The 19406-nt window shown below is 40.2% G+C and overlaps 1 protein-coding gene across 1 annotated transcript in view; it reads left to right on the forward strand.

Moving 5' to 3' along the window:
* The first annotated feature begins 6862 nt into the window (after positions 1 to 6862).
* Positions 6863 to 19406, forward strand: part of LOC8037211 (papilin-like) — a 37660-nt gene continuing 25116 nt past the window's right edge. The window contains exon 1 of the mRNA XM_040216555.2: positions 6863 to 6948. Within this exon, the coding sequence (XP_040072489.1) occupies positions 6906 to 6948 (43 nt within the window). The 5' untranslated portion in view covers positions 6863 to 6905. The remainder of the gene's footprint in view (positions 6949 to 19406) is intronic.

Consider the following 19406-nt stretch of genomic DNA (forward strand, 5'->3'; position numbering starts at 1 on the left):
GTCCTAGGCATCGTATGGGATGGGGGCTGTGAGAGGACATTGTCGATTTCGCCAGCTACTTCAACTGGTAAGGATTCGACGACGTGGTTAAAGCGGGCGACTTGTGAGGCGATTCTACGGAGTTGGAAGTGCGCCTCTACCTGGCCGAACCAAACCTGGGGGTTCTTGGGCCAAAACCGGGGTAGCCGTAACGGAAGTGGTCCGTTGGCATTGTCAATGCCTGTGTTTGGTTCGTTTGGTTTGAGGGGAGTGGGCTGGGTGGTCCTCGGTGTGCTGCGCGGACGCGCAGCATTGTTGAGCCTGACGTGGAGGCATGGCCAAGCATTCGGTAGGTCGTCCGGGTCACCAATTTGTAAAAACGTCCGACCATCTCGGGGCCTGAATTCCAACTGTTTTAATCACTAGAGCACGGGGCTCGTTGTATCGCACGTGAGCCTGCTCGTATTTTACGAGATGACAAGGCGCCGTATCGCCACAAAGAGTAAGACTGAAAAGAAACCCTAGTGTTCAGGTACCGAAGCATCAACATTGAATGGGAATATACAGTCAGTGCCCAGGCAAGCTGATGCAAGTTTATCATGATGCATTAACCTAAGACTGAGGCAGGATGACAAAAATCTTTGGCAGTGGTAGAAAAAGAAACAGTGAGAACGTCTCTGCTTCTTTTACTACAATAGTTAAAGTTGTTTCCTCCATCTACCCTAGTATCTGGTTAAATACATCATGGAAGGCATGAATGCGGTAATAGTTGGAGTGTTTTGAAGCCTTTCTATTGGCCCCATGTTTCACATAAAAAGGAATATTCTTCCTTCCCCTGGAGTCATTCTTCCAACTCACAGACCATGTCATGTGCAAAATACTGACAAACACTTCACACACATAAGAAATAGCTTTTTAAAATTTTTTTGTGACTGCCGCAACATAACTTCTCTTTCTAGCACGTCATTGTGGAGAGGCTTGTTTGCGGTGCGTCGAGCGTAGGAGACGAGCCATCTGGGGATCTCGTTTAAGAAAAAAATCACTGTATGACGTCAATGCCACCACCTGCTGTATCTTCTTGAACCCGGATGTTGTGTCTAACACCGTGTCTACATTCTGAAAAATTTCGTCTACACCTTGTCTCACGCTACGATGGACTAAAGGCAAAAGCTAGAAACCGCCAGATCAAATCACGAGCCACTTGTGTGGTATTTCGCTTCGACGCACGTATCGGCCGCTCGCATCTCGGATTACTGATGGGCATGGGCGGACAGTGGTTTGAATAGAATAGCACAGAGTGACTCATCAAGTTTACATTGCAAAAAAAAGACACGACATGCGGGCTCTTTTTAATGTCGAAGTGATAGAAATGATGCAGCGGTTTTTTATTCGGAGCATTTTTCGTGCGCCTATAATCAAAGTTAAGCACGCCCCAATTTTGCGTAGAGCTTGATTGGACCTGGCGGCCCGTGGCTTTGGCCTTTATCCTATTGTACGATGAGACGAAGTATAGCAATTCATAGTATACTTGATCATCCGAGGCGGGCACCTTCGTCTTGGATCAAGTGCACCTGTGCGCACCCGACGTCCTCCGTCAACGGAGCGAACGCTCTCAGTGCGGCTTTTCGTTGCCCCAAGGCGCACCAAGAAAAACGTTGGTGCCCCTGAGTGCAGTCCCATTAGGTAACGTGGCAAAGAGCAGGAATCGAGGAGATGGCGGGCATAGCTGACGCGCACTCGATCGAGATGATGACCTAACGAAAACGAACACGCCTCGCAGCGGCATTCGATGACTTACTCCGCTCTTCTGACAGCCAGGATGACGAGCTTCTTACCATCGCCGCGATTACTGGATATCGCTGCATCGGCAAGGAGTGCCCGAAATTTATGAACTTCGTGAAAAGCGCAATGAGGCGTTTGGATGACACCTATCTGATGGTACGCTTTCTTGAACCCAAATGATGGGCAAAATATAACTGTGGAATTGTCACCCGCTTTGTTACCCCACAGGGAAGCAGGTCCAGGATGTTCGTTTGTGTGTGACCGCTAAATCTGCGAGTCAAAGACCAGAAGAAATTGACAGGATGCGGGCACCGCTTTTGGACGTATGCAAAGAAAGGAGGGAAAAAAACTCGAGGCGACGCATGGTGGCGGTCGCCGCGGTGCACCGGCGTGGCGCACCGGCGAGGCTGCGCCGCGGGGCGGTTTGTCCTAGGTGCTGCACCGATTACACATTGCACAATCGAGGAGCGCTGAGCACACTTCTGGTTTCAGGGCAGTTTCGATGTGAGTTGACCGACGGTGCTGTCACTTTCGCGCAAAACACGGAGACGGCCAATCATACAAAACAATATCATAATCCCAAAGAATCTTTAAGCTCAGTATAACGATTAGATAAAAACAAATGTAATGTACGCTGGAACAATGTTCATGACGTTTTACTTCCGTGCTGTCCCTGCGCGCACGGCATGTTTATATGTAATCGCATTATTAGCTTGATAAATTTTGGGGATCTTTGTATTGCTCTCCGTGATTGGCTGTCTGCGTGTTACGCAAAAACGTTAACTCACAGACGATTTTCAGAGTGTACCCGGGATTGTACTAGATCCGTACTAGAAAATGAGTCATGTCCGTGCAGTAAACTAAAATAAATTAACAGCCGCAGTAGCATAGTTAAAGGACTCCCAGTTGGGTTGATTCCTCTCAGAGAGCAAATTTTCCTTTAACTGTACATCTAAAGAAGTAAATATCTTTTTTCTTTTTGTAGCTGAGTAAAAAAAAAAAAAAGAACGATTAATTACCAGGATTTTTACCGTTCAAGTCTAGTAATTAGAATGTTAGCACATTACAATTAAGGATCTTTGACGCTTGTGTTTCTTTATGAGCTAAGGCAGCTGCACATTTACTACATCAAGAAATCAGTGCATCTAATGTTTACACTCTTATCGCTGCGACACGGGAGTCCAATAAATATGTTGTGTGGCATTATTTGCTATCCTAACTATATTGAATTTTTGAATGCTTGTTTTCCTAACAATGTTCTGCTATTTTGTTATATTCAAATTTAGCATCGAATAACACAATAAATGTCACCGTTCTATTTTATAGCCAATATTTCACATGATGAAACGACGCCACATCGAGACATTTTATGAAATTTGTTTTTTCGATTCAACGGAAAACCATCCGCAATGAGCAGTGTCAGAAAAAAAGTAAACAATTTGTCTATCCTCGCGCCCTACCAGTAATTTAAAACATAAAAGTGTAAACGTTTCTGATATCCCTCGTATCTATTCGATGCAATAAAGTTAGTGGCGATAAAATATTTAGTTTCAAAATAAATCACCGTTGATAATGACATTCTTGCTTGAGTTCTTTTTTTTTTTCTAAACAACCACTATAAGAATATGCCACCACCAGTTCGATTCAATCAGTTTTCTCGATATCTACAGTTGCCACTACAGACGTAGGCCCAAGGTTGATGGTCGTGTTCTCATTCTAATTTAAAAGACGACGTTAAGTGGTGTCTTAAGATATATTTGCGAAACTATACATGGGATAGCTCATCATATTTGCTCAAATAAAATACTTTCTTTAGAAAGTTAAAGGCTCTGAATAAAAAAAAAGCACCATAAAATTGTGCATAGGTGAAGGTTTCACGTTTTCGATTCGATTCTATTTGATTCGATACTGTGAACATTGGAACGTTAGTTCCACTGTTCACAATATACAACTATACTCTAACTTGTAATTATTTGCACTTTGGACTCTTTAAGATTTTTCGTAGACGCAAAATCTCCCCTGTCATCAGTTTAAATTTCTGGCTTTTATGCGATTATAAATAGACAGCCCAGTCCAATGTCGTTTTAAATTTGATTTTCTATAACAAGCGAAAGGCTAGAAATTATTTGATTCAGCAACTGCAAGTGCGTAGCCACTAGTTGCGCTGATGTTTTAAGGCGGATCTTAATTATATTAAAAAAATATTGCCCGTACGTTAGGTTTCACATTTCGCGATATTTCAATTTTATTTATTAAAATGGCTATATTGTTTATTCATGTTTCAATTCTTGGTGGATATTACTTGAATTCGGTTGTTGGCTGATGATATTTTGCGTTTATAAGTGTCAAATCATTGTATGATTGCTCCATTCTCCAGGCTAACATAGAACGTGTTTCTGAATAGTGCGCCGAAAACCACTTGTCACGTAACCCCAAGAGAACTAAATCTATTCTGCTATCCAGAAAGTGCGAGGTAATTTATTTTTCCTATATACTGCGAGGGCCCCGATTCCTCCGGTTTTCTATTATCAAGAATCTTGGTGTATTCATGATGAGTTCACTGTCTTCTATTTACCACATATTTTTAAGCATGAATGCAGCACAGTAATGGGCATTATTTCACAACTGTGGCGCCAGTTTTTCCACGTCCCATTGCTTACTACATTTCAATAAGACATAACTGAGGTCAACAAAAGAATTTGGCTGAATTATTCCAAATTCATTAACTTTATCACAAGTCATTGCAATCAAAAATATACAAAAACGATTGATTAGAATGGTGTACGACCGTTATATTAGAAGAAACTATTTTTAGGATTATGAAACTTTACTCGTTCGATTTGCGTTGCACAAGCCAGCCGTGCGAAGGCAATACAAAGATGTTATATTTATTCACAAAGCTGAACACGGGGAAGTGAATTCAATTGATTTGTTGCGTTTTTCACACTTGTATGCCCTGTGAAGAGTCAGCAGTAATGTGCTAGAGTTTACCTATCTCGAGTGTCTTCTGTGTCTCCTTTATTGAGAATTTAATTAGCAGTTATTAAGGCCCATCTTGACATTTTTCTTTAATTTGCTCTTCTCTTACCAGTTACATTTTGATGTGCAAAGATAGAAGCCTTCGAACTATCTATTGTAAGGCGGGTTTCGTGTAATCTTTTTCACTCTCTATTTTCTATTGCTTATATTTTTATTGCTACGTGTATTTTAATGCGTGATAAGATGCTGTGCTTTTGCTTGCTTTGTGAGCACCATATTATAGTGTTAAGTTGTTTGTGAACACGGAAAAATAAAAATTTATTATAAAGATTATTATTTATTTATAGTATATAACATATTATTTTAATAGTTATATGCTTCGGTGGGGCTGAAAAAGTTTATTTATACACATCTTAGTACTCGCTCTAAACATCTGAATCTTGTGTATTCACTTATTCTGAACATTTTTTTTAAATGGTATGCAATTCAAATTGCCGGAATGGTATAATCATCGATACGGTATTCTCTACGTAATTCATTTGTAATTTTTCTAAATTTTCAAAGACTGATGAAAGACTCAAATATTACGCTAATTTCACTGCGGCCGTTTACCTCCTGAGACCACCACAGATCTTGGAAGATACGCCTCGGTGTAATGGCGATAGTGTGTAATGTTACATTCCTAAATTATGGCTGAAACATTATGTAAACATACGAAGTAGAGACGCTCAAAATAGTCATTCCCAATGTGTGTTCGAAGCAGTGTTAATTGCTCTCGCTGTTAGAGTTCAAACATTGCCCAGTGGTGTTGTTACTGTCACGTGAAAATCGCAATAGTAGAAACTTAAAGGAGAGTTATGAAACAATGTTTCCTGTTAAGCTAGGTTTTTCACTTCACACAGCAGCTGGCTGCCACCCACCTGCACCACCCGTTTATTTCTCTCAAATTTTAAAGGTAATATTTTAGCAGTGTGTAAACTCCGGTCTTGTTCAATTGCTTTGTTAAACGTAGTAGCATAGCAACTTGCTACTTCATATATTTCGAAAAAAAAAGTACTTTGTTTTACGATTTTGTTAGGAGGGAGATATTTTCGCAAGTTTCCTCGAAGATATCCTGAAAGACTGAAGAATGCTGACGAGTAGACAAGAATAATATTTATCATTTAATATAAGTAAACACTTTACGTGTTTATCATAAACAGTCGAGGTGAAAAACCAAGCTTAATATTTATACATTTTAGCGGACACCTTCGTGCAGAAATTTTGTCGAGTAATGTTATGACTTATAATGGTTTTGACTGTCGTCTAGGCGTCTTGGCGCAGTGAAGTAGTATAGGAAATAGCGGGAGACGTTCTGCACTATATATGTACATCAAGGCTTGCTCCTAGGTTTTTGGCAGGTGAGGATACACTTCAGAAATGCATACTTATGAAAGCTAACAGCTTGCGTTAATAAATAAAAAAAATATTGCAGGTAGCTTAGATCTTGATTTGCCCCGTAGAAACCTCCGGCCAATTCTTACGGAGCAAGAAATTGACATAATACATAATGTGATCACTTCGTTCAATAATAACCCAAAACGGCTGAGGAGGATATTTTCTTAAAATTTGCCTGTGAACCTCGGCGAAAATTCTTCATAATATTTCTAATCCTTGTTTTAAAGATGTCACAACCAGTTGCACCAGCTTCACACTTTAAATGGTTCATGATTTCTTTCTGAGATACGTCACATTTATTTTACTCGTGCAGACAAAATGGGCAGAAGGCTACGTAAAGGAAATATACACATACAAATATAATTTTTTCTGCTCTTTTTGGTGATGTCCTTTGTTTGTTCGTACCATGGCTGAACCAGATACATGCTCCCTGGACATCTACTTAGCGCACACCATATCCCTGCTAAACACGTCGGTTGATAAAGTTACTTTCATTGACTTCACGAACTGACGTCATGAGTGAGTCACAGGTTCCAGATGCTAGGAAGAGTTTTTTTTTTTTGGTTCGAGAAAAAGTCTGTACCGCACCGTTTAATAAGTTGCCTACGTTTTTTTAGTTTTTCATGTGTTTACAATAAATATATATTTTCTCCTGCTGGACGCGTAAAGTACGCACAACAGAAACTTCTTCAATTACGTATCACTCATCAGGATCAGTTTAACTGGCAATGCTCATTCAAATCGTATGGATTCTCACTACTGCAGCAACAGGTAAGCATTTCTATCAGTATATTCCTCAACGTGTCAGCGCATATTGCTATATGTTTTCAGCTAGATTTGCAACTTCATCATTGTCATTTTATTTCCGATCATTGTTTACACATAATATATATTATTTTGTTATATTCCCAGAAAAGAAAGGAGCGATATATGCTTATTTTTATGTGAGTTGTTTTTGTACGAGTTGTTTCAAAGATACATTTTCCAAAATAATTTGTAAAACATAAATAGCGTTTCTATCTAATTATTTATTTTATGTTTAATGTTTGGCTTGTCTTCCTTTCCGCATTAATCTCTAGGGTTGGTAAACTTTAGTTAAAAATAATTTTATTGAAGGTGTTTGCTGGTTTCGAGGCACTTTTTGAACTTAATGGGACTACCTTGATAGCAAGAAAGTACTACATAAATTGTACATCTATATTTATATATAAAAAATTGAATAGGTGCATTAATATTGGCTGTTAATCGACCAATGTTTGTTTCGTTTATGTTCCGCGCTTTTCGCAGTTCACCAATGTCCACGCCGAAATGACAATCAAAGTGAGAGAATGTTCAACATGGAAATGTTTTTTGAGCTGTAGGATAAAAGGTGCTATCACCAAACTATGTCATGGTTTTTGTAAGAACAATACCTTCATTTGTCCCTGCACTGAAGTTTTATTTGTTGAGCTTCTACGATTTCCGTACAAATTTATTAAAATCCCCTTACATCTTCTTTCAAGAAACTAGTGAACACATTGGAGTTCTGTGACCACTTCGTAGCTGAACAAATCTGTAAATACATAATTGCAACACACCTGAGAGCACTAAACGCACTATTTCACTTGTTATGCCATTCAAGCTACCCAGGCTTCATTGCAGCTAGGTTAGGAGACATGTTAAAATATATTTGCACGCCTAACAACACGATATCGCTGAGTTTGTGTTCATTCCACTTCAGCTGTGAAAATCGTTATGAAAATATAGCACCTCCACCCTGACGCCATCAATACAATTACTCCCCACCGAAACTTAAAGCATAATTTGGATTGTGACTTGTTCCATGTGCGTTTCGAATATTCAGACAATTCTTTAAGAACACACTGCCCTTTTTTAATGGTCTCCGCATTGTTTAAGGTGCGCAGCACACCGCTTCAGGTTTGGGGTTCCGCGACGGTCAGTTTATTGAAGCTTCACATTTTATATTTATTTTTTAAACAAATCCTACCTGATACTTTGTAAAGCATTCTTGAATGTACTGATGTTATTGGACTTTTTAGAATGGAGTTTAACAATTGTCGGCAATATACAAGCTATGGTCATTGTTGTTCTAAAGATAAAGTTAATTCGCCTGTATAACTATTTCTTGCCACATGATCTTGTTTGAAAGGCAGTGGTCCTGATTAAAAAAGAGTCATTCTAGTTTTTAAACAAACACTGACATCCCCCAAATCTTTCTTTCATATTTTGCGAGGCGATTCATTATGGTGTCGGAATACTACCCAACTAATCTTTTGCTACAGAGTCATCTATTTTTTTAATAAAGCCAAACAACGGAACTGCTCGAAAACAAAACCGAAACTCCCGCACTGCACAGAGAAGTGAAGAGGATAGAGGGGAGTGGCGGAAGTCAGGTGGCTACACCCGACCGTGCGATTTTTTTTCCCGAACGCAGCAGACGAATTGCGTTGCAAGATCCGTTCGCCGTGCGATTCCTTTGCAGTTATGCTTGTTCCGCTCGCTGTTCTGTACTTGAATATGAGTTGTTTTGTACATTTAAGTGTTGGCGATTCGAAGTGGGTGCCTCGGGTGAATTATCGTGATCGGCTCCGAAAAGAATACTCCCAAGATGTTGCGTGAAGAGCTGCCTCACATGTCCTGCATCGGAAAGTGGTATTGTGCTGCAGAGTGCACAAGTTTCCAAAAGATCAACGGGTCAGTGACTACATTGAGTTCGCAGGTGTCAAAAATGAAATCCCATACCATTTAGTTAAGCGACGCATCATTTACAACAATTTTTTTTCAGTGATAGCTATAAAAAAAAAAATGTAGACATCGCGAAATGATTGGCAACAAAATGGTCTACCCACTCGAAGGAGCGAACCCGTGCTCACTGCGTGTGAAGCAGATATCTTTCCACTGAGCTACTGAAGGAACTATTGCTCGTAGTAATGCAGCCAGTCGACTGTATGTCAGAAAGTTTGCTGCCGATTTTCCTCCAGAACATGCACTCCCAGTTTAAAGTCGGGCAGCACCACGCAGGGACGACATTCGCACCGAGTAAAGAAACCGTACGCGTCCGTATTCAATTCGAAGTATGCACTTCGTGCTTGACGTTTGAGCGAGCGATGCCTTCAGCCACGAGGAGGGGCGAGGACTCGGCGACGTCTTTGTGCAATCGGCTTGCTGGTCGGGCATGATGTACGGGATGAGTATCCATTCTTTTGATTGGTCCAAAATTTCAATTTCGAAGGAAGACAGAATTCGCGGGTACCGTGAACGACAGTTCTGAAGTAGAGGTCCCACGGCTGTCATCCGCTGCCTAGTCCCACGATACGCGAAATGTCGCATGTTGAGAATTATGCAGTGAACACACAGAATGCTTCCGGTTGTCTGTACAACCTTTTTTTTTTTTTGTTTCTTCAATGAACGTATTTGCAGCTTTTTGGAAGCCACAAAAAATGGGTTTTATATTTTTTTATTCATTTTTAATATTGACTGTGTGCCTTCAATGACCCACAACTGCGATTAAATTCGGTGGTCGCGTATAAACCTTTGAAAATACCCCGTGACCACGGAGAAGGGTGTGAGCGAGACTCGAACCGGCCATTTCTTGATCGGCGGTTTTCGGGCGGAGAAAAAAAAAAAAAAAAACGAATTTCGAGCCGCAAATTCTATTCAGGGTAGTTGGGTTCGCAGGTGTCGAAAATGGAATCCCACACCATTTAGTTCAGCGACGTATCATCCACAACAATTTTTTTTCTGTGATAACTATAAAAAAAAAATTAAACATAAGTATACCCTGTCAGTGTCCCTTTAAATGCTGTTTTATACAGATGATGCAATTAGCTCCCATACGTGACTTAAGAAATAAGCAGAGCTTTGGTCAAAGTTTGAAAGACTACTTCTCCTGCACCTCTAAGTATCTAGGCTATCCTCCTATAAGTGCAGTTCCACATTTCCAGGTCTTGGTCATTCTTTGACACTTGCTGCTGCGCGTTTCTTTCGATTTACAATGATTCCTAGAATGCGGTATTCCTCCGCATTTTCGAGGGGTTGGTTCTGAAAAGTGAGGTTGACCTCATGAGGTGCTCCTTTGCCGAAAATCATAGGCTTGGTTTTGTCCGGCTAGGGTGTCAGACTGATCCGCTGGAGATAGGTTCTTATTGGGTTCAAACATTTTTGTGTGATCACTCGCTGATCCGAGTGGTGTTCTCTGTTTGTCTAAAAGGTTATAACATACGGCGTATACTGTGAGTTGCAGGACAGAAATTTTGCGGAGTTCCCAGAGCAGCAAAACTATGGCGACATTGAACATTGGTGCCGGACACCACTGATCGTTGAGGGACGCCGACTTTATTTATTTTAGCGAGCTCAGGTACTGTCCTATTTTTATGGTATATTGCTTCTTTTTAGAAAGCGTTTCACAAAATTAAGAGGTCTACCCGTTATTTTTTGTTGCTTGAGGCTGCTAAATATTTCGTCGTGAAGTAAGCCGTCGTAAGCTTTTTTGATGTCCACAGCTACTGGAAATCAAACTTGGTAGTTGATCTAAATGCAATAATACAAATGGATAATATTCCCTTCCTTCAGGGAGTATTGTCGTTATTTCGTAGTCGCCCGTAATTTTGTGTGTAACCCCTTTGCGGTTGAAACAAAGGTTATCTTAAGTTCCTGTGTGTTTGCGGAACCCGCTGCGTGTCGGGAGGTTCCGGGTAATGCTCCCACTAATTTGGTCGAGCTCGGGTGTACATTTAATGTTGCCCTTGCCTATCGCCGCTTCTGTACCCCACATGTTAAAGTCTGCGTTGATCTAGTCGGTATCGCAGGTCTTTCCTATGTAGTAGATCGATTGATCGGGCGTTGTTGCTCTTTGTGGAAAGAATATTGGTGCTATCGCTACGTTACTTTTTCTATTGAGAGGCTTTGACAAAAAGCAATATTGAGCACTGTTAGCTTAGTTTTTGTCTTTTCAAGCGTGGCATTGGGAAACGACCGTACCTTGTAGCACGATACATGTTCGTTTGAATATTTACATATGGCCGAGCAGCTTTCCTGTCTGACTTCTTGGGCATATTTTAAGCGTATTGAGTTAATTTGTTGACCTTCTTTAAGATATCAAGATACTTTCATCTGCGGTATGCATCTAGTAAGGTATTTTCTGGTGCCACAGTGATAATAGTCGGGTGACTGGAGTCCAAGTTTCGGGGTTCACCTGCTTGTTTATATCTTGCTCCGATGCTCTGACGACGGCTGCAGTGAAGTCCTCCACAAATGTCATGCTATGCAGCTTGCTAAAGTGGCGAAACCTATTTCAAATTGTTTTTCTCAACCACTTCTTGCTTCTTTGAATGCGAACATCTTTGATTTCAATTGGATGACGGTCACTTCCCCACGTATCCTCAATAAGCCGCCTGTCCCCGGCGGATTTCGGAGTAGTGAAGATGAAATCCGGTGTCGTATCCGCGACTCATGGATTCGTGGAATACCTTGATTTGACTGTTAGATTATTCACTAATAGTAGGATCACTCTTTAGTAGGCGTATGTTTTTTATTGTGCTCTCTAGAAGATATGATTTTGTAGTTCCACTCTGTGTTTGCAGCGTTGAAGTATCCTTGAATTATTACGTCTTCATTGGGAAAGTGTTTTTAATGGCACGCACTCATAAGTGCTGCTCGTCGCCTTTCGTCGTAGGGTGGGGTCTTCTGTATACAGAAATTAAAATGATTCATTTGTTTCTAAATTGTGTGCGAAAAGACACCACTTCTTCCGAGGCAGAACGGACTGTGCTTGAACCATCATTTGATCGTTTGTGCTGCTTGTGCTGGATTGACGGTTTGAAGAATCCATGGAATCCGCCTCAGCTGGTTGTTCACCAGGCAGTATACATCAGGTGGACCGCCACCCAAGCTACAGCCAGCAAAACAGGATGAGGAATGCCCAACGAGCTTCCGCGCTCCAATGCCGTAACTTCTCCAGAACCTTTGAGATAGTGTCAGATTTGCATGGTGCACAACAAAACACGTTCTGTGTGAAAAACCTGGACGCGCTTTAAACATTTTTAGGACATTAGTTTTCACTGATTAGATCATTATGTCTAAAAAATTGGTAAAAAGAATACAAAGTTACATTTCAGCAGGCGAGTAAAGGCTGAAACATATATAGACCCAATTTTTATTTTTGGCATATTATAAAAAAACTACTCATTTATTCTACTGTGAAAACGCCAAACAATGTAATAAAATTGCATACGCTTGTTTTGTCGTAATCTATTGAAATGAATATAACGTTCGTAACTTATACAGGCAAGTGTTAACATACAGTTGAATATCACAGGGCTTAACATATCGTTTAATATTCTACCCAGAAACATGATGTATTTTCTTTTTTTCATATAGTGCGAGAAAAGGATTGTGCCTAATTGCTTCCTACTGGCCTTTTTCCAGTTTTACTTGTAAAGAATAAATTTGAAATAAGATTGTATAGTCAAAACATATTTATTTAACAATAACATAAAAAGGAACCGCAAGTTTTTTTATAATATTACTTTATTCCGTGAAACATGCTCAAAGTGTGTTTCTTCTGTTAGCTTGGACGTCCCAACTATTTGCAATATTTTATTCGAAACGCAACCAACGGACGTACTCTTGGGGCGAAAATACGTGTAATTTCGTACTTTTGTATGCTCATGCGTTTGTTGTTGTTTCTTTTTTTTTTGGGGGGGGGGGGGAGGGGTGGTGAGAAGGGAGAGTGAATAAAATATTGAAACAAATGATCTGACCTTATGCCACACGTACAAGGAAAACTAGGTGTTGAATACACGTCGTTATTTTCACTTTCACATGGTAAAGAAAAACTAAAATTTATACCATATCAATCGTTTCAAAAGCTACGCCTACCTGCTTTAACAAAATCATTATCTTTTTTCGTGGATAAACATTAGCGGCATTTAGAATGTTTTTTGGGATCTATCTCGAAAGAATCGCGAAAAACCTGATTTTTTTTTCAGTTCACATTATTTTTTTAAGCCGTCGTTGACCTCGAAATGTCCAGAAAACAACTAGATTGCTCGAATTACAAGCAAAGAACATGTTTTAAACGTAAAACAATTTTCATTATCAAAGATGCGCTCGTAAAGCAATATCCAGAAATAGGTACTTCACGATTTTTTTTTAATGGTATCAGTCAAATTCCGATGATATAGTAGTTCTTTAAATGTGCAAGCCGGAAAAAAAATATGTGACGGTTTTATCTACTTTGGTTTTAAGACTGTTTTGTTTCCTTGGGTATGTATCATATTTTTTTTATTTGGTAGGAAAGTTATTTTTGGTTTGATTCAGTCGTGTCAGAAATGTATGGAAACTAGTTTCCGCGTGATCTAAACAGGATCATAAAAAGAAATTCGTTGAATAAAAACTGACTAACTGCTAAAAAGTACCTCACTTATGGAGGCTGTATATTATTTTCAATAGCTGAACACTGAAATCCTTCAAGATAAAACAGAAGACCCTGAATAAATGCGCCAAGCTATGTGGACTACTGTAAACTTCTTAATTTTCGCGGGCTTAAATTTTCACGAATCGGGCCAAAGGTGAAAATTAAAAATTATTCGCGGGTTCTAATTTTCACGAATCGAGTGTAGTTTCCGTAGCGTTCATATATTGCCCGAATTGTTCACGGTACGTATTTTTCGCGAATTGTAGGCGATTCGCGAAAATTAGTTCCTCGCGAAAATTTAGTCGTTTACTGTATATATTTTACGTCAGAATGTCCATCGACGAGAGGTGAACTCATGAACCCAGACCTACTAAATTCTGTCCACGATGCGACTTTAAAATATTTATTACTTATGACATCACAAGCAGCACCTCCACTAAAACAGCATCCGTAATGCGGTCAAATCTGTCATAAAGTAGTTTTGAGCATTTGGCATTCCGCGAATCCTAAAACCCTGACTGAATGGGCGTGCCGACAACACAAATAAGTCAATAAATAGTCTAATTCGAGACTGATGTCCCAAGACAAGCATTGTTGGGACCACGAAAGATGTCTGTTTATGGCACTGTATAGTATACTACAATTGTAGAAACGAAACGAAGAAACATGTGATTAACGATTCGAATCGTACAACCGTGTGTTGCACTGTCAGCCGCAACATATCGGGCAGCGCCCTGATTGTGATAGGTCAACTGGAGGGGCAAGAACATTAATAGAAATTAAAAAGAAGTTTAGGCGAAATGGGCTCGCTCTGTTCAAACTTATATGTATGCTCCTTGCACGTATTAAACAAACGCCTCACTAAAATTTGTCAGTTTAAATTTTTGCTCCCATCAAAATACAATATTTCTAAAAAAAAGATAGGCGTGCGATGGTCTCTAAATGAGCTCTGTATATTGAATACGCTGGAGCATCCGGAACTTATAAAATTAAATAATCTCTCAAACATATTTGTCTTCAGAGCGCGATTGATAATCAAATTTAGCTCACATCTTGTCCCGTGAGGCTACTGCTTTTTTTTTTCTTTGCTAATCAAACGTTTTAGCTTTATTTTACTTTAAATATTAGCGTCTCTTGTAATTAAGATCTACGAAAAAATACCACAGTGTAAATTCCATAATAACGGAATGTATCACCTATAAGTTAAGTGAAGAAAAAATAAATTCCACCTAAAATGCTTTATTCTTCAAATGAAGCATAAAATTAGGGTGATTATAGAATGTTGTGGGGATGATGGAGTTAATGCAAAGGTTCAAGCGAGCTGGGCAATAATGGCGATAATAATCAGTGGAGGATGGGAACAAGAGGGACAAATAACAAACACAAATCTCCAAACACAACTATGGGACTGGCACTGGACAGAAAAAATCCGCCTGGTCCTGGTATCGAACAAGGAACCTATCCATTTCAAGTGGAAAGCTCTACCCGCTGACCTAACCTGAAGTTAGACGTCAGTAGAGCAAACGGGTTTCATGAACTGCCACCAATCTAACACCAACAAGGATGAACGGCCTGCATTTATAGGTTATGATGATAATGCAACTAATGCAAAGATACAAGCAGTCACCTAATTGTGTTTGGAGATTTGCGTTTGTCCTTTGTTTCCCTTTTTCCTATTCTCCAGGGATTATTTTCGCCATTCTTGTCCAGCTCGATGCACCTTTGCATTGATTGCATTAACATCACAACCTTAAAATGCAGGCCGCTCACCCTTGTTGGTGTTACAGTGACGACAGCTGATAAAACTCATTTGCTCTACTGAAGTTAACTCTTAGTTAGCCCAGTGGGTAGAGCGCTCCACTGGAAATACAGATGTCCCTGGTTCGATACCAGGGCCAGGCGGATTTGTTTCGGTCCCGTACCAGTCACCCAGCTATGTTTGGAGATCTGTATTTGTCCTTTGTCCCTCTTGTTCCTCTTCTCCAAGGATAATTTTTTCTGTTATAGAACGTTGCTTTGCGTCAACGCTCCATTAAATTTTAAAGCGCCTCTATTGAGAGCAATAAAAGAGATTTAAAATAAAGCGATGAGTTCATTTAGCCTACCATTCTCTCTGACGTCTCTGAGAAAAATGTCGGCTGCCAGTCTGAAGAATTCAAGACTTATTTATTTATATATTTATTTGCTTATTCATTTCTTTTTTATTTCAACCCTAAAGTCTCTCTTGGGTATTACATAAGAGGGAGGAAATACAATGATCGATATAACTGAACCAAGTAGCAACAAAAAAAAAAGACATAAAAAAATGGTACAAAGGATAAAGTGAAGGTACAAAGCATTTGGCACAATTCTGGACTTCATGCGTAAGATATCAAAAAGATGGCGTAGAAGAAAACCTGTACATCAGAAAAAAAGACACTGACAACAACCAATATTGCAGGGATACCAGAGTGTTCAAGGTTTGACGTGTCTAGAGCGGAGACAAAGGACTTATGGTCCCTGATGGAGGCAATTTCTCTAGAGAGTCTTTTTCATTCCGATGTAGCCAGGAGCAGAGAAGAGTTTTTAATGATGGTGGCTTGTGCAAGTAGGGGGTTAATTTTGAAAGGGTTCTCTAGGCGTTTTAGAATTATTCGTTATCTCTGGTTTCTCATTGCATTGTTGAAGGGTTACCCTGCTGTCGAGCTATTACGTATAATGGCGCAGCGTGATGTTTACGGTGAACTTTATTTGTTTTCACAGCAAGGCGCTTCAACAATAAAAAAAAACAGGCTTCTACGTAGCTGAAAACCAATTTAGATTACTATTTTTGTTTGCTTTTTTATAGGAACTGTGGCACTGAAAAAAAAATTATATATAGAAATAAATAGCAGAAATGTTAAAAGGCGTACAGTAATTGTTATTATATTTGACCCGCTCGGAGCACGTGCCGAGATATTAGAGAGTTTCAGCAGATCGTTCAGAGGCCTACTATAACGAAACCCGATACTCCGCTTCAGCTTGTGTGCATGCATTGTATCGTTACTGGAGACAAGCTAAAAAATCCGTTCTTTAAAGGTCTTTTGACGTTGCATAACCCTTTCAACTCGCGAAGACCGGTTTCGCCTGAAACACTATTCCCCTGTCGCTTTAGAAAGGCAACTAGGCAATAGAAGAACTCTTTAGCGCTAAAAAAAAAAGAGCTCAAGAGAAACCCCTCAAAGAATTTTTAAAAGTTCTTATACAATCTTTTTTTTTTTTTAAGTGTATGGTTTACGGTGGTGTCGGAGGTATCGCAACGGTCAACTTGAAGTTTTTAATTCCTAGTGGTTGCGCGGCCCGCGTTGTGGAGAGTTTTCTGTCGCTTCGAGGAAAAACAAAACTAATGACGCAGCAATACTAAATTGGGGCTAACTGACGAAGAGCCTTCCCTTCCCTCAGACCACATAAATTTATCCAAAGCGTGAGCGCATTCATTAGTTTTATTTCTTTTGGCACCGTAATGCATCCGCACAGCTCAAGTTATAGGCACACGCTAAGATTAGGCCTTTAATAGTGGCAGTGACAGTACTCTTGGAGAAGTTGACCATATACTTTATTGCGTTGCGAATATCTGGCAAGATTAGGTGAAGATAAAGAGGAAAAACGCCGGAGCTGTACAAAATTGGCGGTAATCAGCATTCACACATTTTACGCTATATCTCGACATTTTTTACAATTAATAGGGTGGTCTGTGTTTGATAAAACGCGCCAGAACAGAACTAAAAAATCGAAATTATTTTCAATGTCGTGTAAGAGAACAATTTCGTGCCCGGAGAAGTAAATCAACCCACTCATCTGGTATATGCCGCTTGTCAACTGAGATTTAAACGTAATAATTCGGCAGAAGTCTTCATTGTTGGGTTAAATTCTAACTAGAAAAGAAGGTCGATAAACTAATTATTTGAATGTAAAAATCCAAACACTCGGCTGCGACTTTTCAAATCGTCATGGCACATTCAGTTTATGACGGGAGGAATCAATTGGTTCATTGGCGCTCTAACATTCTTAAGTAAACGGGTTAACCTATATGTCGCAAATAAAAAAACAACCGACGCCGTAGAAAACAAATGTCAAAGCTACTATGATACTTCAAAAAATATAGTTGTCCCTCTTGAAGAAAATACGGAGTGAGTGTTGAAGCGTTGAGACCCATAAAATGGTAATGAAAAGATCTGGGGTTCCGATTTTACAAACTGTATAATATTTAGTAAGTAAAAATCTGATTTTCGGCATAGAAATGTGTGAATAAAAGCTCATTATATTTGGTCTTATCACCATCTAAAGCTTTCTGTTTTGTGACTGTAATGCATCTGCAGTTCTCAAGTACGTCAGCCCAATCAAGCTAACGTATTGCATTCAACCAGTGCGTCATTCAGACTGAGCTCCTAAACGACAAATTCGTCGGCGAATATTCGGATTCGCATTCGTGGACGATGATTGCCATGAAGGAAACTGTCATATGTCATATAACGGGAGCCATGTGCCGTCTACTTAAAGGCACACTAACAGGGTATTTATGCTCGCCGATGTTTTTAGTTTTACGTGACATACGAGAGCCCACCTACCCCGAACAGAATTTGCGGCTCAAAATTCGGTTTCTTTCCGCCCGAAAACCGCCGATCGAGAACTGGCCGGTTTGAGTCGCGCTCACTCTCTTTCCCGTGGTTACGGACCGTTTTCTAAGGTTTCGACGCGACCACCAAATTTGATCAAAGTTATGGGTCATTGAAGGCACACAGTCAATATTAAATATAAAAAAAAACAACATGAAACCCATTTTTGTGCCTTCCAAAAAGCTGCGAATACGTTGATTGAAAAAAAAAAAAAAAGGTTGCACAGACCACCGGAAACATTCAGTGCGTTCACTGCATAATTCTCAACATGGCGTCGTTTCGCGTTTCGTGGGACTCGCGTATGGCAGCGGACGACGGGCGTTGGACCTCTACTTCAGAACTGTCGTTCCCGGTACCGCAAAGTTCTGTCTTTCTTCAAAAGAGAAATGTTGGAACGATCAAAAGAACTGATATTCATCCCGATCGACACGCCCGACCAGAAAGCCGATTGCACGAAGACGTCACCGAGCCGTCGTCCCCTTCTCGTGGTTGAAGACATCGGTCACTCAAACATTAAGCACGAAGTGCGTACTTCGAGCTGAATACGCCCGCGTACGGCTTCTTCACGAGGTGCGAATGCGGCCTATGCGTGGTGGCGCCCGACTTCAACCCGGGAGTGCATGTATTGATGGGAAACCGGCAGCAAACTACCGACATACAGTCTACCGGATACATTGCTACGCATGAAAGAGTTCCTTCAGTAGCGGAGTGGAAAAACGTGCGATTCACACGCAGCGGGCACGGGTTCGCTCCCTGGTGTGAGTGTAACATTTTTTTTTGTCAAGCATTTTGCGATGTTTACATTTCTTTTTTGACAATTATCACTGAAAAAAAAGCTTTTGTGGACGATACGTCGCTGAACTAAATGGTATGGGATTCCATTTTGGACACCTGTGAACTCAATGTAGTCACTTCCCACAAAAAGCAAGAAGCATATGAATCGGTTCGCGTCCGCTTTCCGAGCTTTGCGTTACTGTTCTACAGAAATTGCAGCCAGCCATTGATCCCGGTTGATCTTTCGGAAATTTGTGCATACTCTGCCGCACAATGCCACTTTCAGATGAAGGACATGTGAGGCAGCTCTTCACGCAACATCTTGGGAGTATTCGTTTTCGGAGCTGATCACGCGAATTTACCACGGGAACTCACTACTCATTCCCAGCACTTAAATGTACAAA

Source organism: Ixodes scapularis, unplaced genomic scaffold, assembly GCF_016920785.2.
Source record: "Ixodes scapularis isolate PalLabHiFi unplaced genomic scaffold, ASM1692078v2 PGA_scaffold11__112_contigs__length_91849675, whole genome shotgun sequence".
NCBI classification, from domain to species: Eukaryota; Metazoa; Arthropoda; class Arachnida; order Ixodida; family Ixodidae; genus Ixodes; species Ixodes scapularis.